The sequence below is a fragment of the Mycteria americana genome, chromosome 23 (assembly GCF_035582795.1).
Source record: "Mycteria americana isolate JAX WOST 10 ecotype Jacksonville Zoo and Gardens chromosome 23, USCA_MyAme_1.0, whole genome shotgun sequence".
NCBI classification, from domain to species: Eukaryota; Metazoa; Chordata; class Aves; order Ciconiiformes; family Ciconiidae; genus Mycteria; species Mycteria americana.
Window position 1 is genome coordinate 7,886,735 of NC_134387.1, and position 26,517 is coordinate 7,913,251.

The following is a 26,517-nucleotide window of genomic DNA, read 5'->3' on the forward strand; positions in this document are numbered from 1 at the left end:
GGGAAGGGGGAAGGAAGAGAGGAAAACACACACCCCCATTGGATATTTACACAGTTCAAGAAAAACAAACACTCTGAACAAGCCATTTTTCTTCCACCTAGAAGAATTCAGTGTTATGGAGAAAGACTGCAAGGCCAGCAAGTTCTGCCTCAAGTCCCAAGACAAAGTACTCTTCTGGGCTACCTGTTGAGGATGATGGAGAATGCATCAGTGTTATGCTGTGTGCTGCCCAGGAAACATTTGTAAACATGGTAAGCTTGTGTTACTGCTTTTTGATGCTCTTAAAATTACAGCTAAAAAAAAAACCAAACCAAAACCAGGATTACACATTCATGATGGAATTCTCACTTTGTTTATTCCCGCTGGTTATTGAAGTAAACACTGAATACATCAGCTATATATTTTTTTACTATGAGGCATCAGAAGACTTCACATAGTACCAAGTTAACTTCTAGTCACCTTACATACCACTGCATGCATTAGGGGTGGGGAACATTCCCAGAAAATAATTAAACTCCCACTAGGAAAACCAGAAGAAAATAAAGGGATAAGCAAGAGTATCAGTCTATAATCACCATTACTAAGACTGATCAACACTAATTATATAAGAACAAGTAAAAAGGTAGTTGTTCTGTAGGCTTAAGTCAGATAAAAATAAGAAACAGTATTACATCCATCTTTGTTTTATGATTCAAGTCAGGTTAAGTAGTCTGACAATATGGATGCAAACTCCTCTCTGCCCCCATAGAGGCAGACAGAGGACCTAAAAATTAACAAATCAAGAAAAGTGTTATATAATTAGCAATAGTCAATTTGACTGTTATAAAATAGTCTTGCCTTTTCAAGCTTGTGATTCTGTAATAGATTTCCCCTATATTCCTACAAGGTATTCAAATACAGTAGCAGCAATACATTCCATGCTGATGCTCTGTAATACGTCAGTTAGTAGCTCACTACTTGAAACTAGTTAAGTTTTAAGTTAACCATCAGAATCCCTGTCCCAAATACAACTAGTAATGCAATCTTGACAGGACCTCCTCTCACGTCCAAATGACTATCCCCGTTCACAATGATTTAAGAGGAGCTATAAAATCAGAGCTGACAGGTTCACATATAAAAAAGGGCAGATTGATGCATTTCTACCACTCCTATAGAGTCAATTAATCAGACCAGTCTTCTGGGTAATGGCAAGTTGAACAAAATACAGAACACTGCAACCGATAGTACTACAACATATCTAGGAACAAAGAACACAGGTCATATGCAACAGGAGAATGGTCATATTAGCATATGGCCATACTGAAAGGTTTTAGAAATGAGGACATGGAAACAGCTTAGCATGAGCTTAAGTGCTGCACCAGGACACTTAACACAGGTAAGGAGATACAGATAGTAGTTGAAAATGGTGTTCTTTAGGAGTACTTCAGGACACTGCCAGCTTTCTCATTCTGGTGTCTACACATACATAAGATACAAAGAACTAGAAACAGATCAGAAGAAAGATCTAGCAGACCAATATGCAGTTCTGAGTGGGCAAATGCCTACATCAGTTCAAAATTTCAATCTCTTAACCAGAACGCTGGTTAATCAAGAGAAGTGCAGTCTGTCTTCAGAAGCAGGATTGTTGCTGCTAGATTAAAGTTGTCTGTTAAAAGCCTACATTAGACAATTTTATATATTATTTAAATTGGGCGGTTGGGTTTTTTTGTTGGTTTTGGGGGTTTTTTTGTTTTATTTTGTGTGGGTGGTTTTTTTTTTTTAATCCTGCTAAAAAACAGAGACTTCACTTATTCTTCATCACTCAACATTTTTGGATCAAGGCTTGATGTAAAAAAAAAAAAGTAACATTTATGTAAAAAATACGATCTGTGACCTTCATCGAGAATGGATCTTTCTGTCTTTAAAAATTTATGCAGGTATAAATCTCTGAATGTTTAAGAATATCAGGAGAAAAAGAAAGATAGGTTGATTTTTCTCTCAAGGTACCAGGACAAATGCACCACAAGGCAAAGTATCAACACTATTCAGAGACTGTACAGTCTCTCATTAGAATTCCCTTTCTCTGCTCTCTAGGGAAACTCTGTGCCATTTCTCCTCTTCCTTTCACAGCATATCTGAAACATGTGGCTGTTTGCTCTCAGCTGCCTGCTCTGACACTAAATTAGCAGCAGAGGTACACCCACAGTACTGTTCTGTATTGGTGTTTCCTTTACTTTGTAAATAAAAACAAGGTCTATCCTGGCAAAAGCCTATGTCTACAAACATAACCTCCACTTGCAATGACAACATGCCTTTTTTTTAGACTCGGTTATGAGGAATAGGATAACTGCACAATTCTTATACCAGTAATCTAGTTCATGTGCATAGTGATATTCCCAGATGAAAAGAAAGAAAGGGAAGACCTTCTGGTATTGCTGTCTTTGGGCAACACAAAGCTCTTGAGAGCTCCTGACAACTGCCAACGGTCATCTGCATTGCTGTACCACTCATAAAGCCCATTACACTAAGAGCTAAAGGCATAAGATAAGAACTGCAAGCACTCACGCACCTGCTTACCCAACTGGAGAAATGGATACATAGGAAAACTATTCTGGAGAACTTCCAAGGAGTTCTCCAGAATATGCAACTGAACTCTAATCAAAGACATAGAGAACAAAGATAGAGGCAATTGTATAAGAACAATCTCCACACAGGCACACATCCTCGTGGTTTTAAAAGTCACAACAGCAGTTCTTGCAGCCAGTTTCAATTGGACAAATTCTATAGGGAAGACGTTAGCAGATACATTATTTAGTAAAAGAAAAGCACACGACTTTTAAAACAGCAAACTCGACATCAGAGCTAGTGCAGAGGAGGCAGAAAATAATCCTTTTATGTACATCAAGAATTTCCACACGTTTACAAAAATCTCTGCATACCTTGCCAAACCTGTAATAGACTCTTATCCAGTAAACAAGGATTAGTTTCCAGACATAATCCACAAAGGAGATACAAATTTGTTCAGAACTGGCAAGGGAGGGCTCTTGTCTAAAAGAAACCACGCTTCAGCACACATGACAGTGTAATGTTCTGTGTTCCTTATACGGGAAAACATGGAAACCTTAGGATTTGCTCTGCATCTCAAATTATTTCAGTAGGACATTTGGGACTGAATAAAAGGAGAAAGCCAGAATGAGGCTGGGGAAGAAGGTCACTAATCCACGGCTTGGGCATGTTGAACATTGATTTGTCACAGGGAGAGCAGCTAGTAGGAATCTGTGGACAAGATAGAGTGGCTGAAGAAAGGACAGAAGGGCAGATCGCATGCTGCTTATCATAGGTCAAGAGGGAGAAAGCTGCCTTTGCACCTCAGGCTGTCCTTCTGAGCTTTACTGCGCACATCATTTCCAGACCAAAATCTGCAAGCCAGTTAGTTCGCAGTGACATTGCTCAACATCCAGATTTTTTTCAGCACTGTGACCGTGGCTTCAGTTTGTCTTGTCAAACACTAGCCAGCAGAACAGCACAATGATCACACCCGAGCACCTGCCAAAAGACTGAGAGATATTAGTAATGCAAAGCAGTATAAAGGGATGTGCATTTTAACCTGGAGTTATTTGTGCACTGTGCTACAAACTCGGGTCTCCTCTTCCACGAGTTAACAGCAGCAACTAAGGAAACATCAGCCTGCAACACATAAGCACCTAAACACCTTATATTTATTTCAGTCCATAACCCTGAATGATAAGCAGTAGCGTGTCCAATGGGCTGACCCAGTGCTAGGAGATTCCTTTCTCTTCTCCGTAGGCAAGCAAGTTAAGTGAAGATTAGCTTCTTTAAAAGCTCAAAATAATATTTTAAAGTCTGGATGCCTCAAACATTTCTACCTGGTGTCAAAATGATCTGTACTGTTTAACAGTGCTGCAAAGAAAGCAGCTGGCCCAGCAGATTTCAGGTTCTCCATTGTCGGGAAGTTTTTGACAGCAGCCAACAGAGACATGAATAATGGTTTAAAAATTCCACTTCAAGACTGGAAAGGGTCTTCCAAAGACATGTACCCCCTTTCCTTTTCCCATTTGCTCCAGTTATTGCAGAGCTTGAATATAACATCCTTGTCCGATTTTGAACTTGAAATCCTATGGAAAATCGTTAGTTATGTCTGGCTTGTGTGTTACATTCATTCTTCTATAGTCACATAAAAGTGTAGTAGTTCAGTAGCACCAGCGATAATGACTTTGCATTCTATAACTACATGCCAAGGTGCAACTTCAGCACTGGAATTTAAGACATGTCTGCTTTTCATGTTTCTCACTAGTCTTAGGTGTTCCAATGATATATTTTTAAGCAAAAAAATATTGCAGCAGTTAGCTGTGCAACTAAGCACATGGGCAGTCTTTTTTTGGCCTGATTTATATGTTCCGAAAAGCCTGCCTCAACACGTTTGCTGGCTAGTGGGGAGTCATAATACATTGTTTTGTGTAACCAATATTTAAAGTTTTTTATACTTTCATCTACTCAGTGGGGGTGGGAAATAGACTTTTAGGTGCTTTTTTCCACCCACCCCCCTTCAATTATATATTTGAAAAAAGAGACATAAATATACAGAGTCTGAGATCTAAGCACTGTAAGAATAATCTTACAATAGTTATGGCACTTAATTTAAGTGCTGTAAGAATAACACTCTCCTAATACAATTCTTCTAGTCTCCTGATGTATACAAAACAGACTGGTCTCATACTGAAGTTTCAGAACTATTTAAGTTTTCTTAATTGTGCAATGCCAGTACTAATTCACTGCCATGGCCAAATCTGATCTATGGTTATTTATGAAGTGACTGCTGCTACACACAGATGCTGTAGATTATATACTCGAGCAATTTATGCCAGCAGCTTCTATTAGCAAAACATTCATTTGAGCATTCCAAGATGCTCTACAAACATAATTACTCAATTATAATTACTCTACAAACATAATTACTCATTATTTGCAACAACTACACAAAAGCAATGGTTTTACTTCCAAGTCTTTCAACCTCAACAAAGTAAAGAGCAAAAAAAAGTTATGTCATTTCCTCCAAGAACTGCCCAGTTTTTAGATATTAGACAGTTAGTGACGTTTGCCCAGAGTATGCCTGTGTATATGATATTAAATCACGGAAGCATCAGAACTCTGATCATCTTTTGCGAAACTAGAAGAAACAAGCTAAGGTGGCTCTTTCTGTTTGAGATATCCAGACTTTTCTAACAATGATCACAGCCTAAGGGCTACTAAAATTATTAGAAAAAACCCTAATAGCTTGATCACCACAGCTATTCTCAAATCAAAGCACATAGCCTTTTATAAAAGACTAATATTGTTTTCTAAGACTTTCCAGAGACTCCAAAGAACCAGTGTTATTATGATTGACAGCCACAATCTTCAAACCAAGCCACAAGAAATTTAATAAGATGAAACGTTTTGCCTTTACATCAGAACTTTGTGCTCCTCAGGGGTTAAATAGAAACCTGTGATTTATCGTCTGATAGTTTTTTACTAAATCCCAAAGCAAAAGACAATATGCATTCTCTAAGGGGTCTGACTGCCACACCACCTTCCCCACAGGTTTTTCTAGTATCGCAGCCCATTCAGTTAAACACAGTAAGTGTTTTAATCAGCCTTTTTTTGGGGGGTGGGGGTGGGGGGGTGGGTAGAGGACAAAGATCAAAATGAGATCTTACAGGATTTAATTTTCACTACACATTCTGTGCTAGTGCCACGGACGTGCTTTAAACATCAGTAATGTACACTTTTTGCAATAACATCCAAAGAAAGAATATGCACTTTGTATGTTCATAAGAAGCCATGAAAACATCTCTCTAGGTTACAAACCTAGACAAGCAGTTATTCATTCCGATCCTTTGGCTCTCGGTATTTCCACTGGATATAGTCAAAGATGTCTTTTTCACATTCTACTGGTAGGGCCTCCCCAGCAACTCCTGCAAGCAAATTACAGATGCTATTTGAAAGGTGGAAGATCTGTACAATCCTGAAATGCCAGATTGCAAGATTAAGACAAAACTGCTGTAAGTAAAACAGACTTAAAAAACCAAAACAAACACCCCTCACAGACCTTTTCATACAGTGTTTAGGTACTGATCTCATTAGTGTCAAAGGAAATAAGGTAATGAATTAACTTTGGGGCCATGTGGTTATGCAATTAAATATATTTACATCCATGTATGTATGTGTGTGTGTGTGTGTATATATATATATATATATATATATATATATATGCACATATAGTCAGCCCCCTCCAAAACAAAACAACTGAAGCACATGACATATCTTGTTAAAAGAGTGGGAAACCACACATGTGCTGTGCATGACACTGAAAAAACAATCTTTAGCCCACTAAGACTAAGTAGATTAGGTGGCCCAGAGAGGTAACTTTATGCCACAGCACTGCCTATACATAAGTAGGCTGCCTCTTCCTGCTATAAATGGTGTCCAATACCAGAAAGGATGCTATGAAAAACTTCATGAACTACAGTATTTATCAGAAGTATTTCCAGTACACTGAGAAACCAATTTAAGGAGATCAAACAAAGCATGTAACTAGAAAGAATACTCTGTGCAAAGGCCCAGACTGACCAGTGACACCCAAGGGACGGATTGTGTACTCATTGATCGTGAAGCCCATTTCCAGAGCATGAGTTCTCATGTTCTTATTGAATATATCGCTTCCTGTGAAATACAGTACACCACAGTAATACTGATCTTTGGGGATAAGCCTAGAATAAAAGTGGAAGAAAAGTACAGATTTAGAACAAATATATAACAAAACAGTTACAAGCCATTTGGAATTCAGCCATTCAGACACTGTTCTAGGTTTACTTCCTATTTACGTGCACACATTCTGCAACTGTACATCTGATTTTCCCACAAGCCAGATGCAAGAATGAAACGAATTGCATATCAAAGAAAGGTTCAGCACAGCTACCCTGACCCAGAAGTCCCTGGTGTTCAGCCACTATATGGTTATGGCGCTCGCACTCCTGCCAAGAATTAATGTCAAAGCAGTATGATAAAGTAGGTCACAATTCTGAAGCTGGATACAAAGTCACAATTTAAAATACAGCATTCTTGCTAATAACCTGTCGTAGACACTGGCAGTTGTACAGTGGCTTCCGTACCGCAAAGGAATTAGAAACCTAGTAAATGCCATGTTCTGAACATGGAGGTAGAGGTTTGAATGCAGAACTCGATGCAAATGCCTACTATGTAGGCAGACAGCTAAAGTAAGGGTTTCAGGGATATTTTTGGTGTGTGTACCGGATATCAATTCTCCTATGTGGATAGGCTGTTCCATCTTCTTTATTTGGCAGCTGGCAGACACCCTGTGAGAAAGTAAGGAAAGCAAGAAATTCAAAATGAAATTAAACAGATTTGAGATCAATCTTCACCTCCCCACCCCTAAACAACCTCTAAACCATCCTCAGTCATCCTGTAGAGCAAAGTTGAATTCCCACTGAACCGATTAAATATTTTACTAGAACAGCTGGATGTCATAGTACCGTGAATCACTATTTTACACTGCTAAGAGGACCGTAGTTCAATGTAGCATATAACTGCTTCTTAAGTTTTTATTACAGCAGGAAGGATCACAGGACTTCTCATTTCCCATTTCTCTGCCCAAATTATTATCAGGCTCTTCAGTATGCACAAACATCAGCAGGTTAAGGAAAATGCAGACGAAGCTCAAGCTAGTAGAAATAAAAAAAAAGTAAGTTTTTTCTTGAGAAATCCTCTGCCACTTTTCATTTCAAACTGCTTTGTAATCTTCATGCAATTCACATATCAGCCTTTTCTTTTTTTCCCTAGTCTATGATCACCTTAAATGATCATAGACTAATGACAGTGCAGTAGAGGGGAGGGACTTCTGTTTTGAAAGCGTAACATTGCTTATGCTTTTAAAGTTATGTTGTCTGTCTCCTTACCAAGACTTGCTTTTCTCAGATTCTCAGCTGCAGTCATATTTCCCTTTTTACAACATTCCTTTCTTAGCTTCCACTTTGAAGACAAGAGCTATTCCACAACCGTTTAAGACTGACAGGATTATACAGAGCAAATGGTCAAACTATAATGAGCTTGTCGAACTGTGAATGCAAACTGAGAAAGCAGTGTCTCAGCTTTTGGCTCACAGATGCACATGTAGCTTTAAACCCATACGGTATTCACACTTAAACCATTTGGCAAGAATGAGAGCGACTTTCACTTATTCCTCCTAAAGATCAAGCCAAAAAAAAGCCGTCAAGTTTCACTCCCTTTCAGAATGCAACACAAACTAAACCGAAGACAAATTCTCAGAGTTCTTTTAGCTCTTATTTTAAGCAAAGCCAAACCAACAAACAAAAAAATAAAATACTCAAGTGCTCCAACAGCCCCTTTCATCTTGGGAAAGCAAGTATCTTTAACTGTAGTATTACATATTTAACTATTTATGCCTTCCAAAAGATTAGCTGAATATAACGGTATCTGGATTCTTGATTAGAAATTCGTAAGTCATGGAGCTTTGGTGAACCCTTCTGCAGGACCAGTCCTCTGAGCTTCCAAGGAATTCCATAAAGCCAGTATGAGTGACTGACAGGAACTAACCAGTGCTGGTTACCACTGTATTGCCTATGGTTCTACACTTCTCTGTTAGAATTAACTTTTAACTAGCCTGTTAAGACCAGGATACCTGGGGCCTGTAAAGAAAACTAAATGAAGCAAGATAACACCCAATCCACATGTTTAAGGAAAAAAAAAAAGTTTTACTGTGAGCAAGGGACCTAACAAAATGAATGTTCCTGTAATTCATTATTTTCTTTAGGCATCCCACATATTCCCTATTATATCCTGAGTCTAGCAGCTTATCCATTAAATCTGCCCTGCAACAAAATTGATGAAAAGAGACAAAAGCATATTATGTATTAGACAAAACAAGGTAAACATAGGCCCAAGATCAAAGATAGTGTTTCCAAGATCTTGAGGACAGAGTTACAAAAGCGGTCACTGGTGCAACTGAAGAAGCGAGGTTGTGCTACGGTTCTGGGGAAACATCAAGCAAAATAGACACACAATTGGCATTGTGTGATGAAGGTTATGTCAGTGGGGTTTGGAACTACATAAATACCTATAGATTTTCTAATACTGAAATCTTAGCATGACAGATTCACTAAGAGTTAACTGCAGAAAGTTTTTATGGGGGGAAAGGGGAGGGATTAAAAAAAAATTTTAAAAAAATCACAACTCCAGCAGTCCAAACAGCGTATCTGGTATGTATCCTAGCTTCTGTCAGCAAAGGTAATCCCCCCCAACATCCCTCACCACCAAAAAAGCCTTACCATGAATTTGGTGTCACCTTTAGACAGCATATCTGTGACAAAGTGGACTTTTTCCAGTTGTTCTACAACTTGACGCAGAAGTTTTGACTAGGAACAGTGACAACACAGAAGAAGAAATTATTTCACAAATAACAAGAATATCTTACCCATTTACCAGACAATGGCGCATATAAGTACAGGACATCACTATAATTATGTGTATTACTGTACGTGAAATTTGACCCAGAGGGGAAAAAAGATAACAATAATACTGAGAAAAATCTAATAAAATTACAGTTGTGCAACGTAAAAAAAAATTTCCACTGAAATCCCTATGTCAGATTGCTTTTGTTGGAAGTGACACAACTCATTTCTTGGGTTTGAGTTTTCAGCTTTTAAGCAATGAATCTATAGAAGCAACACAAGAAATACAAACTGTCATTAAGACTTCTCCAGAGTTAGTCCCAAAAGATTACAAAGGCAGCAGGACATTTGCTTCTCACCCAAAAGATTATGGCTACATAAAGAGACACTTACTCTACCTTTAATCCCTGCTTTATCCAGCTAGCTGTTACAGTTCTATGTTGTAAAAGCACATGAATTTGAGGGGCTGGGGGGAGCGTGTGTGAAGGGAAGAGGAGAGACAGAAGGGTAAGAGTAAACACACTGAATAGTTCTGCAAGAGGAACACAACATAATACATGGACCTGAGAAGTGATTATAACTCCTCAAAATAAACATGGTGATCCAAGAGAAGAGTTTACTATTACAGTAACAAAAAGATGCAAGAAGCTGCAAAACAAGTCTGAGACTACATATCTTTTGAATTTAAACACACCTTTGTGGAAGTAATGCACAGTACTGATCCACAGTAAAGAGAAACACACCTGTTTGGATGATTCAGATGTGAAACTCGGATGGGTTAGGAGAACATCCATATCGCCGCTTGACTCTGCGCCTAGGCAAGTAAGAAGCAAAGAAAAATCCCTCTGCGTATGACAAAGTATACTAACATTGGTGAACATCTATCTAACCTCTTCCTATAAACTTGTTTTTCTGGTAGAAAACAGTCAGTCACTATTCAAGACATTTGCGAAAAAAAACCCGATCTTAAAGTAAGGGAACCTTCTTCTTCCATCAAAAAGTTTATACCCCTGCATATCTCAGAAAATAGCCAAGAATTTCTTGCTGTACTCTATAGCAATGACGCACAAGCGTTGTTAATGTAAAAACAAAGCAAACAATTCACATGTTACAATATACTACTCTTTATGGGGTGGGGTGGAAAAGCAAGGATTTATGTGGGTGTTTTCATCACTGAACTAACCAGTCAAGACAATACTAACAGGAAAAAGCCAGGTTCCAGCAAAGACTTTCTCTCTAGAAGAACAACATATATAGTAATGAGTCTTGCTTATTAGCCCAAAATAAACATAACAAGATCACAGAGCACCAACCTCGTCTAAAACTGCCACAGACTGTAGCAATATAGTTTGGGTCCAGCTTCTTTACCTCTTTCAGCACAATTTCCTATGTGAAAAGGAAAGATGTGTGTTTAGAGGTGTCAGTCATTCATTGGCCATCACTGCCTCACATCCTTGATGAAGACATTCTTACTTGCATTTGCAGCATTTCTTCCCTCGGGATTCTTTTCTCAAAATCCTCAAAATATCTGCATATATAAAAATAAAAGCGTCTGAAAGAGTGGCAAGCGTAGCATCTTAAAATTTTAGTCAATTAAATGTGTATCAGAGGCTTGTGTATCAAAGGCAACGATCATTGTGTAACCCTTCTCACTCACTGGCAAGCACTTTGTCTAGATCACATACTCTGCATCTCTGCCGCTGATGTGGAAACGCTAGAGCTGGCCCCACACAGAACCAGTTCAGACATAGGACTTTATTTGGTTCATTTGCAGCTTCTTGCAAACACAGCTATAGTTCTTCTAGAACTAGCACACTGGAACAGCCACTCAGCAAGCAGCATTCAAGCTGGTAAGTATTGAGGGACAGACACACATTCTGCATGGCATTCGGAAGTTCAGACATGCAAAGGTCTTACCTTGCTCACAGCACATAACAAAAAATAGTCTGGGGCACTTTTATGCAGATTCCCAAGAAACATCATTGCAACCTTGCAAAAGTGATTGTCCATGAGCTAACTGAAAAAGTCATTTGAAATTAATTTCCATCTGGATGGAGACTAAGCCTACTGAATTTCAACCCCAATGAAACAAAAGCTCTGAATAACTGCTGAAAAGCATGTAGAGCACACAGAGAGAACAGAACCTTACTTGGCCTGTGTAACCTTACATTACATCCTGGTGTCTGAAGGAGTCATTAGAAAAGCCAAGCACTTGCACCCAAGAAAGCTTACTTCAACCCAATTCGCTGGTGATGGGTCAGCTTGTGCTCATTTTTTCTTAGATCTAGAAGAATTAAGAAAAACAAGAAAAAAGTTACTTGAGGACTAAAAATCTTACAGTAAGTTTCCACCAATGCAAAGATGATGCACGCAAAGAATACATAACAAGAAAACGGCAACCTCAAACACAAAGGAAGAGATTTTAAACTGACTACTCAACAGCTGATAGGATGAGTATAAATGCATAGAGCACTTCCCAATAAAGACTTCAATAGACCATTCACCTCAAAGCCAAAATCCTTGTTATTTTCCTTGTATCTGTAAGTACTTTACTTTGGATATGTACGTAATGCCTTTATCCTGTGCACTAACTTTAGCATCTTGTACACCTTCCTCAAAGCCTAGGGCATATCTGCTATCACAGTACCACTGTGGAACAGGTATGGAACAGGCAGCTCGACAGAAAAAAACATTATTGGAGTGTGAACTGAGGACCCAAAGTTACACTTACCTTCTAAAGTCTTAATTCCTTCCTCGACAAACTTCCTAGCAGCAGCAGGACTGCAAAGAGACAAGGCAATCTGCCATCAGGAACAGCAAGAATCTTACAATACCGAAAAGGACATTAGAATTCACTATAACCACCTAGGTTCTTCAAGGCCAAGACTGAAGTCGATTCTGATGCTTACCCTCTTTTCGGCATACACATTTTGTTTGTACTTTCAGTCAGCAGAGATGGCTATCCAAGGCTTGGCCTGCACATTTTTTAGCATTGATATAACTATATAGCGATGTATAATTGTAAAAAATAAACAAACAACATCGTATCAAATAGGCAATATTGCTTTAGACAACAATACTGAATGCATGATAAGAACTACTTTAACCACAATCAGTCTCTGAACCAGCTTAAGGCAACAGCACCACAAAAGTGTCTTTAGACTAGCACTTCAAAAAACCCAACAAGGCTCCAGTTTGCAACCTACAGTACAGCAAAGCAGTCCCAGCTCCAGTTTGGCTGGAGAGTTTGCCTTAAGCACGACACTCAAGTGAACAGCTGAACCTTTTTCACCTTTAAGGGTTTGTCATTAGATTAATCTGTTTGACTCTACAGGGAAAGTACAATGTTTCAACTGTGAGACAGGCATTCAAGTAACGTTATACCCAGATACGTATCCAACATCTTAAAACGCTGAGAACTACCAGCCTGGAAGCATAGTCCCTTCCTGGGGAACTACTCTCCAACTACTCTGGAATCCCACGGTTACACCTCCACCACCCTTAAAGACTTTTAATCCACTTCCTCAATAAAACTCTTACATTACAATAGAATTGTCAGATCCTGACCTGCCATTTATGTCCTTTCTTACCCCCTCCTGCATCTCTTGCCGGATTGCAGACCAAGAGAGGCAACTTCCACTATCCAGAGACAGGACAGCACCCAAGCTTCTCCTTCTGCATCCCATCCCAATTTCTCAAAGGCATTCTCAAATCCCAGTATATCCTCAAACTTTGAGGACATTTCCCCTCAGAATTACTTGAGGACGATCGCTTTCCCTGCCCTCAACCTCAAGAGTTTCAAATGTTGCACAAGAACCCTGATGTTTTTTGAGTTTTGTTTGTTTGCTTTTGTTTTGTTGCCTGTTTCAAGGCTCTACTTCGGCTTTTACAAACACATGACAGAACACCAGGGTCCCTTGGGCCCAACTTCCCACCAAAAGTCCCAAAGGCACTTCTCACTTCCACTCTTCTCAGTCTTTCATGGTTCCATTCTTGACCAGCTCCTCTCTCCTTCTCCTCTCAGCTTGCACACAGGAGCTTCCCACTTCCACTCCTCTACCGCAATTAAGTCTGTAATTGATGAATCTATACCCTTTCTTCTCAGCCAATCGTGTCATCACAACTATGGTGTCTCAGTGTGGGCACTACAGTATCAGCTCAAATTCATTCTCTTCATTATTTGCAATCACCCAAATTCTGTTCATAACTCCATCAAATAAACAGGAGAAGGAAAAAAACCCAAACCAACAAACAAACAGAAAAACTTTACCCAATGCCAGTAACTCGCGTCAGGAGATTGATAGATGCACTTGTATCATCTTGTCGAATCTGCAAAAACAAAACAACACAAACCAAACCCTTCTTTATTCCATTTGCAGTAAACAAAGAAATCTTAAGAAGATAAAACAGCTTAGTCAGACTCTGCTTTGGAGGCTCACTATCAATCAATGCAAAACGGCACCAAGGATAGTACTGTATATCACAATAATGCCATATGTACCAAGCCTGAAAACTGCCTAACTACCCAAGCTAAGGTGAACAGCATCGTTAAACCACAAAACTCCGCAGCCTTCCCGAGCCAAAATTCCACGTCTCACAAAAGACATTCATGTGCCGATTATGTAACCTAAAATATTTTCATAAATAGACAGTTTTGAGGGTTTGGCTGAGCTTCTCGTTCCCTGCTTTCTACTCGCCATAGTACTCCATGTCCACCATTCTTAAGCTTGACATCAGTCTCTCCAGGGACAACAGCAGTAATTGCACAAAGCAAGCAGGCTACTTCGCAAGTTACAACAAAAAGGAACTATTGAGAAATAGAGCAAAGGGAAAGAAACCCACCTTTTCCAATTTGCGTAGTTTTCCAGTGGATAAGAACTCATCTATCTTCTCAGCTATTTTAGCACCTACTCCATCCTAAATATTGGTGGGCGGAGGGGAGGACAAGACAAGTTAACTTCAAGATCACTTAAAGCCATTATATCTAGAAAAAAAGGAAAGCTCCCCAGAATGTAGGGTCCAGAAAGAACTATGAGGCCTCCGAGACCATGATAAAATATCGGATCATAAAGGAACACAAGAACTGAAGGGTACAACACAAGCAGCACTGTCCTGGTTTCAGCTGGGATAGTTAATTTTCTTCCTAGTAGCTGGTATAGTGCTGTGTTTTGGATTTTAGTATGAGAATAATAGTGATTAACAGGCTGATATTTTGGTTGTTGCTAAGTGGTGTTTACACTGGTCAAGGTATTTTCAGCTTCCCATGCTCTGCCAGGTGCACAAGAAGTTGGGAGGGGACACAGCCAGGATAGTTGATCCAAACTGACCGGAGGGCTATTCCATACCATATGATGTCATGCTCAGTACGTAAAGCTGGGGAAGAAGAAGGAAGGGGGGGACGTTTGGAGTGATGGCATTTGTCTTCCTAAGTAACTGTTATGCATGATGGAGCCCTGCTTTCCTGGAGATGGCTGAACACCTGCCTGCCCATGGGAAGTAGTGAATGAATTCCTTGCTTTGCTTTGCTTGCATGCGTGGCTTTTGCTTTACTTATCAAACTATCTTTATCTCACCCCGTGAGTTTTCTCACTTCTACTGTTCTGATTCTCTCCCCCATCCCACCGGGGGGGAGTGAGCGAGCGGCTGTGTGGTGCTTAGTTGCTGGCTGGGGTTAAATCACGACAAGCACGAACACTGTAATTCAAGGGCTATAGTGGAAGTTCCCCAAAGCAATAGTTTGGAACAAAGCTTTGATTATTACTGCTCCAGTCCCCCGCTAGTGAAGCGGCGACAGAGCGAAGGGGAAACCTGCCATGACAGAATCCTGTCTCGGGCAGAGGCTCAGCTGGAGTCCCCGGTTCCAGCCACGAAACTCTCTCGACGGCCACACCGCGTCCCCATCCCCGAGCCCTGCCTCGGCCACCGGAAAGAGGAGCTGGCGTAGGCGGGGTCAGCCTCGCGCTGCCCCCGCGCTTCCCGGGAACCCCCGGCACCGCGCCCCCGCTCCCGCTGCCCCAGGGACCCCCCGCCGGCAACCGGGCACGAACACCTACCAGCTTCTTGGCTTCGGCCCCGCTCCGTATCTTGCTAGGATACCGGGAGATAACCGAGGCTGCTTTCCTGCGGAAGGCTGCCGGTCAGCACCCGAGCGCGGAAGGCGCTGCGGGCCCGGCTCGCGCGGCGGCGGGCTGGGCCCCGAGACGGGGGGGGGCCGGCGGGGAAGGGGGAGGCGGTACCTGTACGCGTTATACTTGTGAATGGCCCGGTTCACGTTGCGCTCGTAATTGGCCAGCTCTACGGGGAGAACCACGGTGAGAGCAGCCGGCCCGCGACCCACTCACCCACCGCCTGCCTGCCCGCCCGCCCACCCCCCTTCCCACACCCCCCCCTACCGGTGAGGAAGTCGGTGATGCCCTCATTGGGGCTCTCCTGGGGAGCCTTCCGCTTGCTCATGGCCGGCACCGGCACCGAGAGTCCGCGGAACCCCAGGCCGGACACCGCAGGGTGGTGCTTCCGGCGGTGACGTCACAAAGAGCGACCGCCCTCAGCACGCATGCGCGATGCTTGCTCCCCTGCGGCCGGAGTCCTGTGGGGGGGCAGGGCTGTGGGCGCGTGGTGCGGCGGGAGCGCTGAGGAGCCGGTGAGCGCTGAGGGGCCGGGGCGGGCTGAGGGGCCGGGCGGGATGCCGCAGACAGCGCGATGGGGGAGGCCGGCAGGTGCTCTGGGCAGGCAGGTGCAGGGCAGGCTGGAGTAGCTGCTGACACCCGTCCCCTGCATCAGCACAGCCTGCCAATACGCCATCACCTGACTCCGCTTTCTGGCACGCTGTGGCGTAAACAAGGTTTTCCAACAGGGTCGGTTTGATTTGGGCCACTTGTGTTGTCTGAGAGGCAGCTTAAGTGAGTGGAGCAAACCCCTGCTTCTGTCACCGTCCCGGCCAGAGTCTGTTTTGCATCACCTCAATCTCTCCAGCGTCTGGAGTTTTTAAGAGGCTGTGTTTTTTATCCTGGTTTTGCTGGATGCTGCTTTCTGAGTGGTCTGGAGATGTCTGAAAACTTGGTGTGCCAAATGGCGGTGTGTTGCTGTATTTTGTGGGAAAAGGGCTGGGGCTGTGGGATTTTCCTCCCAAATACCAGAACTGAATTGTATCCCGGAGGCAAAAAACGGGGGTGGGGGAGGGGAGCGCTGCTCCCTGGCTTACCACATCAAGGGTGGCAGCAGCAGGAGCTGACCAGTTGTCATTGGACTGATGAACACCGCTCCAGTAGTGATGGCTCTTTAGGTTTCATAGGGGAAGGGGGAGTGTGTGGGCAGTGAGCCCCATGGCAGACTTGCTCCCAGGAGTTATTAATTGCATTAATTAATAAACTATAGCTTTAGTCTTTCAACTTACGGCTGTGCTGCAGTCCCTTTGCACTTGGAAGTGCCTGTGACAATGTCCAGTGAGGAGGTTATGCATTGTGTGTTGGGGATTGAGCAGCTGGTCCCAAGGCTGCTCAGACCTCTTTGGGATCCCTGGGAGTTTCTGGAGCACCCCAGTGCTGTTGACAGGGCTGCAGGGAATTTCCGTTGCATTGCCATGGACGCTCTGGGCTGTTCGTGGCATTTTCCATCATCTGGTGGGCAGCCAGGGCCCCTCCAGGACCATGAGAGGTCCCCAAGCCACCTCTGGGTTTGCTCTTTGCACCCCCAGATGTCCCGGGCATGTCTGGGGCAAAGGGCTGGGCCAGCAGAAGCAGTGCTGGGAGATGGGCTTTGCACAGAGGGAGGGGCTGCCTGCAGACATCCCATAAGCTACCCTGAGCCTCACGGCATGTGTTGTGGCCCCTTTGGTGGGCAGCAAGGCCCTTCATTTGTGTTTGGGTGCGCCCCCAAGCCCTCTGTGTGCCTTTCTGGGTGCTCCCGGGCCCTGCACACAGCTTGCAGCCTGCCACCAAGTTTCCCGTCTGGCTTTCTCCCATCCGAGAGTCTTCCTGGTGATTTTTGGTGTGCTCCAAGGTCCTCTCTTTTCCTTTCTGTATGCCCTAAGGAGTCCTCTGCATTCTCATTCCCTGATGTTATTTTTTCTTTTACTGCACCCCAGAGCTCTCCATTTGTTCTTTTGTCCCTGTGACAATACTGCTTTTTGTCCTTTCTGTTCACAAAAGGGCCCTCCCAGTAGCTTTCACCAAGCTGCTCTCAGGAGCTGGGGGACTCCTGCTTGCCCCAGCTGTCCCTGAGGCAGCTGCTGGCCGGAGCCTTGTGTTCCGGATCAGCTTCAGTGGTGGCTGATTGCAACCGCCTCTCTGTGAAAAGGGGCTTTGCTACTGGCATGGCTGGAGGCTGTGGGGACAGCAGCGGTTGTGCTGCCTGGGTTGGCTGTGCCGGGGCTACCTGGGACCAAAGCTGCAGCTGCACCCGGGGAGAAGGTGAGTGGGGCTGCGTGTCTCTTGGACGGCAGGAGTCCCAGGCATTGTGACACAAATGGTGGGTGTTGTCAGGGCGCACTGGAACCGGGCCACGGAGAACCCCCTCCTGCTGCAGAGGCTGGGGGGGTGGCTCGGGGCAGAGGGACCGCGGCCTGGCGTGCAGGGCTGCCTGAGTGCTGGGGCCGGGTGAGGGCAGGCAGTAGGGGCTCGCCAAGAGTGCCGGGTCTGGTCAGGGCCACGCAAACAGCGGGTCCCGGGGAAAGCTCCGAGGAGGGTGGCGGTGTGCGCTGGGGGTCGCGCTGCCAGTCGGGGCCATATCGGAAGCGCGGGCCGGTGGCGCACAGGAGAGGTTCCGGGGGGGACCACGACGTGTTGGACTTGAACAGGGGCCGTTGCAGGGGAACCCCGGGGCCGCGCTGGGGACACTGAGGCAGCGCTCTGGACTCCGCAGGCCTTCCGGGATAGGAAGAAGGAAAGCGCGGGGGCAGAATGGCGTCCCTGGGGGGCCTGGTATCGGAAAACTCTGCAGCCCGCGGCACGGACAGAGCTGCGCTCTTCCGGCACCGGGCGCTCTGCCGGAAATGTGGGTCTGCGGGGCATGCCGGGAGCTGTCCTCTTCCGACATAGAGCTTCCGGCCTCCCGTGTTAGTTCGCGGCGCATGCTGGGGGCTACAGCCCTTTGGCACGAACTCCCCGACGGCCATGTTGGTTCGCTGGGCATGCCGGGAGAAGTAGTCTTCCGGCACCAAACTTACGGTCGGCCATCTTACTTCGCGGGGCACGCCGGGAGTTGTAGTCTCCTGGCACCGAACTTCCGGTCGACCGTGTTGGTTTGCTGGGCATACCGGGAGCAGTAGTCTTCCAGCACCCGGCTTCCAGTTGGCCATACTCGTTCAATACACATGACGGGAGCTGTAGTCTTCCAGTACCTGCTGATGGCTGACTGCTGGTTGGCCATGCTGGTCTGCAGGGCGTACTGGGAGGTGTAATCTTCTAGTACAACCCTGCCAATCAGTCATAGACTAATAGAATTATAGAATCATTTAGGTTGGAAAAGACCTTTAAGTCTAAGCATGGGGAGCTGAAAAGTCCTTGACCAGTGTAAACACCGCTTAGCAACAGCCAAAACATCAGCGTGTTATCAATATTTCTCATACTAAAATCCAAAACACACCGCTATACCAGCTACTAGGAAGAAAATTAACTTGATCCCGGCCGAAACCAGGACAGTATCCACCCCTTATTCTATACCATTTACGTCATGCCCAGGTTCTACCCTTTCTAATACAATTAATCACCACCACTTTTCCTGTCTCTTGATATATATGTACACACAGCTATCATTTCCTTGGTCTATGGGCCATCCTTCTAAAATGTTTGTTAAGTTCATTTAGTGCATGACCTTGGGCTCCATCCGTCACAACAGTCCTTCAGGGCAGGAGAGGTGGCGTGTGGTGTCGGATTGTTGCATGCTGAAGCCAGTTCTGGTTCCATCACCACTGCACTTTGCTTGGTTTTCATTGAAGTTCATTCTTCATTAATCTGGGTGATCCTTACTGAAATACCATTGATATGGTGTACAGTAACCATAAAAGTGATGACATACAGTATTATATAGCAATTAACATCATACCGTTTAGTTCATTGGCTATCCTCACCCAAAATCAAATCCCCTTGAGGTACACATCGGACTTCCCCATCCTTTCGCATTACCCACCAAGTGCACCCGGGTCCTTGAGCAAAAGCAATCCCATGAATGGGCTTGCCTTTGCCCGAGGCAGGAGTAACCCAGACTGTCTTCCCCAGCATGTTTTTTATGTGTACTACAGGGACTTTATCCCCTTCTACAGTGCGTAAAAGTTTTGATTGGGCAGGGCCAGGTCGATTGACAGATCCCCTAGTGTTAACTAACCAGGTGGGCTTTGCTAAATGTGTATGCCAGTGTTTGAATGTCCCACCACCCATTGCTCGCAGTGTAGTCTTTAACAGTCCATTGTATCGTTCAATTTTCCCAGAGGCTGGTGCATGACAGGGGATGTGATATACCCACTCAATGCCATGTTCTTTGGCCCAGGTGTCTATGAGGTTGTTTCGAAAATGAGTCCCGTTGTGTGACTCAGTTCTTTCTGGGGTGCCATGTTGCCATAGGACTTGCTTTTCAAGGCCCAGGATAGTGTTCTGGGTGGTGGCATGGGGCACAGGATATGTTTCCAGCCATCCGGTGCTTGCTTCCACCATTGTAAGCACATAGCGCTTGCCTTGGCGAGTTTGTGGGAGCGTGATATAATCGATCTGCCAGGCCTCCCCATATTTATATTTCAGCCATCGCCCTCCATACCACAGAGGCTTTAACCGCTTGGCTTGTTTGATTGCAGCGCATGTTTCGCATTCATGGATAACCTATGCAATAGCGTCCACGGTTAAGTCCACTCCTCGATCACGAGCCCATCTATATGTTGCATCTCTTCCTTGATGGCCTGAGGTGTCATGGGCCCACTGAACTATAAATAATTCACCCTTATGTTGCCAGTCCAGATCTACCTGAGCCACTTCAATCTTGGCAGCCTGATCCACCTGCTGGTTGTTTTGATGTTCCTCAGTGGCCCGACTCTTGGGTACATGAGCATCTACGTGACGTACTTTTACAACCAGGTTCTCTACCCGGGCAGCAATATCTTGCCACAGTGCTGCAGCCCAGGTGGCTTTGCCTCTGCGCTGCCAATTGTTTTGCTTCCATTGCTGTAACCACCCCCACAGGGCATTTGCCACCATCCATGAGTCAGTATAGAGAAAGAGCACTGGCCACTTTTCTCGTTCAGCAACGTCTAGAGCCAGCTGAATGGCTTTTACTTCTGCAAGTTGGCTGGATTCACCATCTCCTTCAGCAGTTTCTACAACTTGTCGTATAGGACTCCATACAGCAGCTTTCCATCTCCGATGTTTTCCTACAATACGACAGGACCCGTCAGTGAACAGTGCATATTGCTTCTCATTTTCTGGTAGTTTATTGTACAGTGGGGCCTCCTCAGCACGCGTCACCTCCTCCTCTGGTGATATTCTGAAATCTTTGCCTTCTGGCCAGTCCATAATTACTAACAGATCTAAATTCCTTAATACGCTTTGGTTAATCTGTTATTATCTCAAACCCTTTGTGCCCCACGTTGGCCGCCAAAAAGGACTGTCGTGGTTTAGCCCCAGCCGGCAGCTAAACACCATGCAGCCGCTCGCTCACTCCCCCCTGGTGGGATGGGGGAGAGAATCGGAAGAGCAAAAGTAAGAAAACTCGTGGGTTGAGATAAGAACAGTTTAATAATTGGGACAAAATAATAGTAATAATAATAATGAATTGTAATGAGAAGGAAAACAACAAGAGAGAGAGAGGAACAAAACCCAAGGGAGGGAAAAAGAAAAAAAAAAAATTGATACAACCGCTCACCACCCGCCGACCGACGCCCAGCCAGTCCCCGAGCAACGATCGCTACCCCTTGGCCAGCTCCCCCAGTTTGTATACTGGGCATGACATCATATGGTATGGAATAGCCCTTTGGTCAGTTTGGATCAACTATCCTGGCTGTGCCCCCTCCCATTTCTTGTGCGCCCGGCAGAGCATGGGAAGCTGAAAATTCCTTGACAAGTGTAAACACCACTTAGCAACAGCCAAAACATCAGCGTGTTATCACTATTATTCTCATACTAAAATCCAAAACGCAGCGCTATACCAGCTACTAGGAAGAAAATTAACTCGATCCCAGCCGAAACCAGGACATGGGGACCGAACAGAGGCATCCGACGTGGCGGAGGGAAGGTAAGAGTGCTCTGAGGGAAAATGAAAGCCTGAGGAAGAGTTGTCTCTGAATAAGAAAGATACAAAGCCTGCTGCAGAACTAAAGGATGGCCATGGAACACAAGGGCCCTCGCAGGAAGCGTCGTGACAGAAACAGAGGGGTGCCGAGATGGCCAGAGAGACAGAAGAAGGCTTGAGGGCACAAAGGTACTCGGGAGGGGACTTGAACAGAGTACGGATGTCACGAGGGAGACACTGACCCACTGGAGGCAAGCGGGACGGAGGAGAGGACAAAAAGACTGCTCTGAGGAAGAGGGAGGAGATGTTCTCACAAAGCGAGAGGGGTACCAATTACGCTTCAGAAGTAACAGCATGCCGAGGAGACCCTCTAAAGCCTCCGGATGAATGGAGAGAAGAGAAAAAAATGAAAGACAGAAAGAAAATTTAAGAAGCAACAGGGTATGTGACAAGACAGACAGAATTAAAAGAAACAGGGACAGACAGCTCGATAAAAGTCGACACAGAAAGACAATTGAAAAAGCAAAAGGATACAAGACAGAGGAGAAAAAATTTAAAAATAGGGGTAGCAAACTAGATAAAAGTAGGCATAGAACTGGCAAAAAGTAGGCAAGAATGATTAGTTCATTCTTTTGTAACTAAGCAACATAGAGATAGGGGCAGGTTAGACAATGCTTTAATATTGTGTTTGTACACCTATGGCTATAGATATGCTACTATGCCCAAAGACAATTGGACGAGGAGTAGTACAGACATGCTGCTATGTTCCCAGTATAGCCCCAGCCCATCTTGACAAAGAGTTGAGGGTGGTTAGAATAATTGGTTTGTGTTAAGGGTGCCAAATCATTGTTACGGACCATGCACCATGAAGAAGGAAAACGGGTTACATAAGCAAGGTGAGATTGTGCATGTCCAGAAGAAGGGGTCAACTGAAGGACACCAGAGACCCCCACGGAAACCCCTCGGAGTTCAAGGACACATGCATAATGACCATGCAAATATGATAATTAGTTCTGGGAAATAGAATGAATATGCATGATCATTCCGGGAAAGTTGATGCATATGTATGTAATTGGACAATATAAGTTTTGTCTGATGTAACCTGCAGTATGCACGCTAGGTGGAACGATCCCCCGTGCATCCGGCGCCGTAATAAAGTATGCCTGCTTCTTAATACTACATTGGTGTTAAGGAGTTTGATTCCTGATTTCGGTGACTACTGGGTACAGGACAGACTAGAACGAATTTAAAAAATGAGGACTAAACCACGTTAAAACGAATTAAAAACTGGATAAAGATAGGCGAGGAAGGAAAATTTAAAAGCAACAGGGTACAGGACAGACAGGAAACAATTAAACAGGGAGAGACGCCTTGACAAAAGTAGACACAGAATGAAAATTTTAAAAGCAACAGGATACAGGACACAGGAAAAAATCAAAAACGAGAGACAGAAAACAAGATAAAAGCACACCTAGAAACAAAATTTCAAAAGGAAAAGAATTATGGGAGTAAAAAAATTGAAAAATAGGGACAGCTTACTAGAAAAACGCAGACAGGGTGCAGAGCAGAGGGAGTCACTGCAAAGAGAGACAGGTCACTGCACAGAGGGACACCTAGAAATGCCATTTTCACCAGCAATGCGGAAGAAGGCCGTGTGGGGAGAGTGAAATAATAGCAGGTGGGGAGCTGGAAAGGGAGAGGCGTAGAAAGGAAACGTAGAAGGTGACGGTGTGGAGGGCAGTGCTAGCAGAAGGGCAAAAAGCTTTGGGGAGCCAAACAGCCTGAAAGGGAGACAGAGGCAGGTACGGGCAAGGAGGCAGGCAGAGGTCTGGAGAAGCACGGCAGAGAGAGGCCCGGACGCACGTGAGGGACGCGCGACTCACCGCAGCTCCTGGCACTGCCGGGAGACCTTCAGCGCCCTGAGGCTCCTCTCTTGGCCTCTGCCCTTCCTCCTCCACAGTGCCTCCACTCAGGATTTCCTGGAAGGTTCTAGGTAGCTGAACACTTGCCAAGTGACTCTGCTAAGTGACTCAGGACCTCGCCTGTTTGTTGCAGGTGCCCCTCCTGCCCAGGTTGTTTCCTCTTTGCGTTATGTGGGTCCACAGTGTGAGTATCTATGATGTGGGTGCGCTGATCCCTTTCAGAGTGTGTCAGAGGGTCAGGATTTTGTTCTATTTGGTGTCGAGCCATTCTGTTTGGTGCATTTCTTGAAGATGTGAGTTTTGTGCGGGAGGAAGCCGGCTATCTGAGTGGTTTTGCGATAAGGTGGGGTACGTGTGTTTTAAGGTGATATCTTCTTTGCCAGGTGTTTTGAAGTAATCGTATATGATTTTCCTAGTGACTCACAAAGGGGTTTGGGGCGCGCCAATGGCGGGCGCCGTCGCCAAAAGGCAAAGCAGGGTGATAGCAGAGTTTTCCACTTCTGGGGACGGGCTCAGCCGTCTCCTGCACACGTATGTAACTCCTTCTGTTATGTAGCAATGGGGATGGTAGCTTTCTTTTGATTTCTTGAAGAACAAGAGGATGATGGAGCACGTTACAAGAGCGTAATCATTTGCTCTTCCTTTGGCAGTACAGGCACCCGAAGCCAGCCCGCGTTCAAGGAACAGCACAAGGATATCCGTGTCGACCGTCAGCAGAGGAAGGAAGCTTCTCTTGGAGGCCGAGGCGATGAAGCAGAGTCCTTAATTGTTCTGTTTGATTTTCAACATGGGTGCAGGGGGGGCCTGGGACATGAAAAAACATGGTCCCGGGCAGGGAAGCTGTCTATTGCTGTCCTGGTTTCAGCTGAGACAGAGTTAATTTTCTTTATAGTGGCTGGTATGGGGCTATGTTTTGGATTTGTGCTGCAAACAGTGTTGATAATACAGGGGCGTTTTAGTTGTTGCTGCACTAGTCAAGGACTTTTCAGCTTCCCATGCTCTGCCAGGTGCACAAGAAGTTGGGAGGGGACACAGCCGGGATAGTTGATCCAAACTGACCAAAGGGCTATTCCATACCGTATGATGTCATGCTCAGTATAGAAACTGGGGAGAGTTGGCCAGGGGATAGGGATCGCTGCTCGGGGACTGGCTGGGCATCAGTCGGCGGGTGGTGAGCGGTTGTATCGCTTGTTTTTTTTTTCCTGGGTTTTGTTCCTCTCTTGCTTTCTTGTTGTTTTCCTTCTCATTACAATTTATTATTATTATTTTGTTCCAGTTATTAAACTGTTCTTATCTCAACCCACGAGTTTTCTTATTTTTGCTTTTCCGATTCTCTCCCTTATCCCACTGGGGGGGAGGGTGAGCGAGCAGCTGTGTGGTACTTAACTGCCGACTGGGGCTAAACTGCAACAGTCCTTTTTGGCACCCAATGTGGGGCACAAATGTTTTGAGATAATAATAGATTAACCAGAGCGTATTAAGGAATTTAGATCTGTTAATAGTTGCAGGTGACGATATGGATTCATCTGCTCTCGATATTGGTTTATCTGATCTGCACCATGCTCATTTTTTTGCTGTACCTGTGAAAGGTCAGTGTTGGTTTTTGCAGTTTCCTGTGCTCTGCAGTGACTAGTGATGTTTTGCCTGGGAGATTTGTATTAAAACAGTGACCTTGAGTTTACTTTGGTATCTAAGTTTCATACTGAAACCATTACTGTATGTCAGGTACCACCTCATGGAGACAATTAGCAATTATACTTGTCCCCTGAGAGGTTTTTTATGGAGGAAATACAAAATGGCACCTTCACTACCTTCTTCTACAATGTTTCCTCCTTCGTTACAGTAACTTTTCAGTATCTTGAACATCCTTGGGCAGTTAAGATACATCTATTGGTATCGCTTGGGAATATTGTTTTGGTTTTGCCTAAGGTTAGTAAGCAATTTAAGAATATCATCCAGAGATGTGCCCCAAGGCTGGTCTTTCTTTGCCATGCAGCACTCCTTTATCTTTCCGTCTGCCATCGAGGGTGTCTCTGTTTGGTTCCTCTCTCGCTCAGTCATCTCTAGTTTGCCTAGATGCCCTCCTGAGACTCCAAGGCCCTCACTGCGTCTCCAAGCCTTCTTTTCTTACCCCACCACCTCCTCATTCCTCTACTGTCTATAACAATGTCATCTGAGTCCTTTCTTGTACTCCACAACACTCTTGTAGCACTTTGCCTCCATTTTGGTTTTTTGGTTTATTTGTTTTGTGCACTTCAGAGCGCTCTTATCTTACTCTTTGCCATCTAGGATGCCTTCATTCAGTGCTCGGCCTCCTGATGACATCTGTACGTGGTTGAAAACCCCTTCAGAGTTCCTCATTGTTATCTCTGAGGCTTCTTGGGTCTCTCGGGACTCCTCTGCTCCCTTTGCCAAGCTCTTGTGAGACATCTCCTATGCCCCAGAGCCCTCTTCTAGATGGGCAGGGCACTTTGCACCCCTCTTTCCCCCTCAGAACCCTTCCTGAGTCCGCATCTGTTACCCGGGTCAGTCTATGACCAGGAGAGCTCAGAGAAGGCTCCCTTAGGCTGTCATTGTTACAGATAAAGTGGTTGGCTCATAGTCAAATTGTATGTGATAAGAAAGCTATGCATGAGGCTCCCTGTGCCCACAACTGTCTTTGTTCCTTGGTAAATGAGTCTGTGAAAAGCCATCTGCTATTCACGTGTCAGTCACATGATCGGTGTTCCAAGCTCATATGTATTGATGCTCACTGTGCCACTCGGCTTCTTTGTGGGTTCTCAGGGAACAGATTGGAACCGGAGGAGTTCTTGGCCCAGCTGTGGCTCAGGCCTTTACCTCCCTTGGAGCCTGTACCAAACTATTGCTAGTTTGGTTAAGAGGTCGAGTGCATCCATCACACTCCACCCCGTGACTAC

At 44.7% G+C, this 26,517-nt stretch overlaps 1 protein-coding gene across 2 annotated transcripts; it reads right to left on the minus strand.

Annotated features, from left to right (window-relative positions):
- Window positions 1-336: 336 nt before the first annotated feature.
- POLB (DNA polymerase beta) lies at window positions 337-15,991 on the minus strand. 2 transcript variants are annotated; one of them, XM_075523552.1, is made up of 15 exons: window positions 15,860-15,991; window positions 15,704-15,761; window positions 15,521-15,587; window positions 14,310-14,384; window positions 13,738-13,796; window positions 12,199-12,248; window positions 11,700-11,751; window positions 10,941-10,995; window positions 10,781-10,853; window positions 10,211-10,281; window positions 9,345-9,431; window positions 7,291-7,355; window positions 6,610-6,749; window positions 5,848-5,954; window positions 337-3,525 (listed from the first exon to the last, which is right to left on the minus strand). In XM_075523552.1, the coding sequence occupies exons 1-14, from the start codon at window positions 15,918-15,920 to the stop codon at window positions 5,860-5,862; spliced, it is 1,008 nt and encodes a 335-aa protein (XP_075379667.1). In that variant the 5' UTR covers window positions 15,921-15,991; the 3' UTR covers window positions 337-3,525; window positions 5,848-5,859. The 2 variants fall into 2 exon arrangements, with proteins under 2 accessions (XP_075379667.1, XP_075379666.1); XM_075523551.1 differs by lacking the exon at window positions 337-3,525 and having other exon boundaries at window positions 5,647-5,954.
- Between the last annotated feature and the right edge of the window lie 10,526 nt (window positions 15,992-26,517).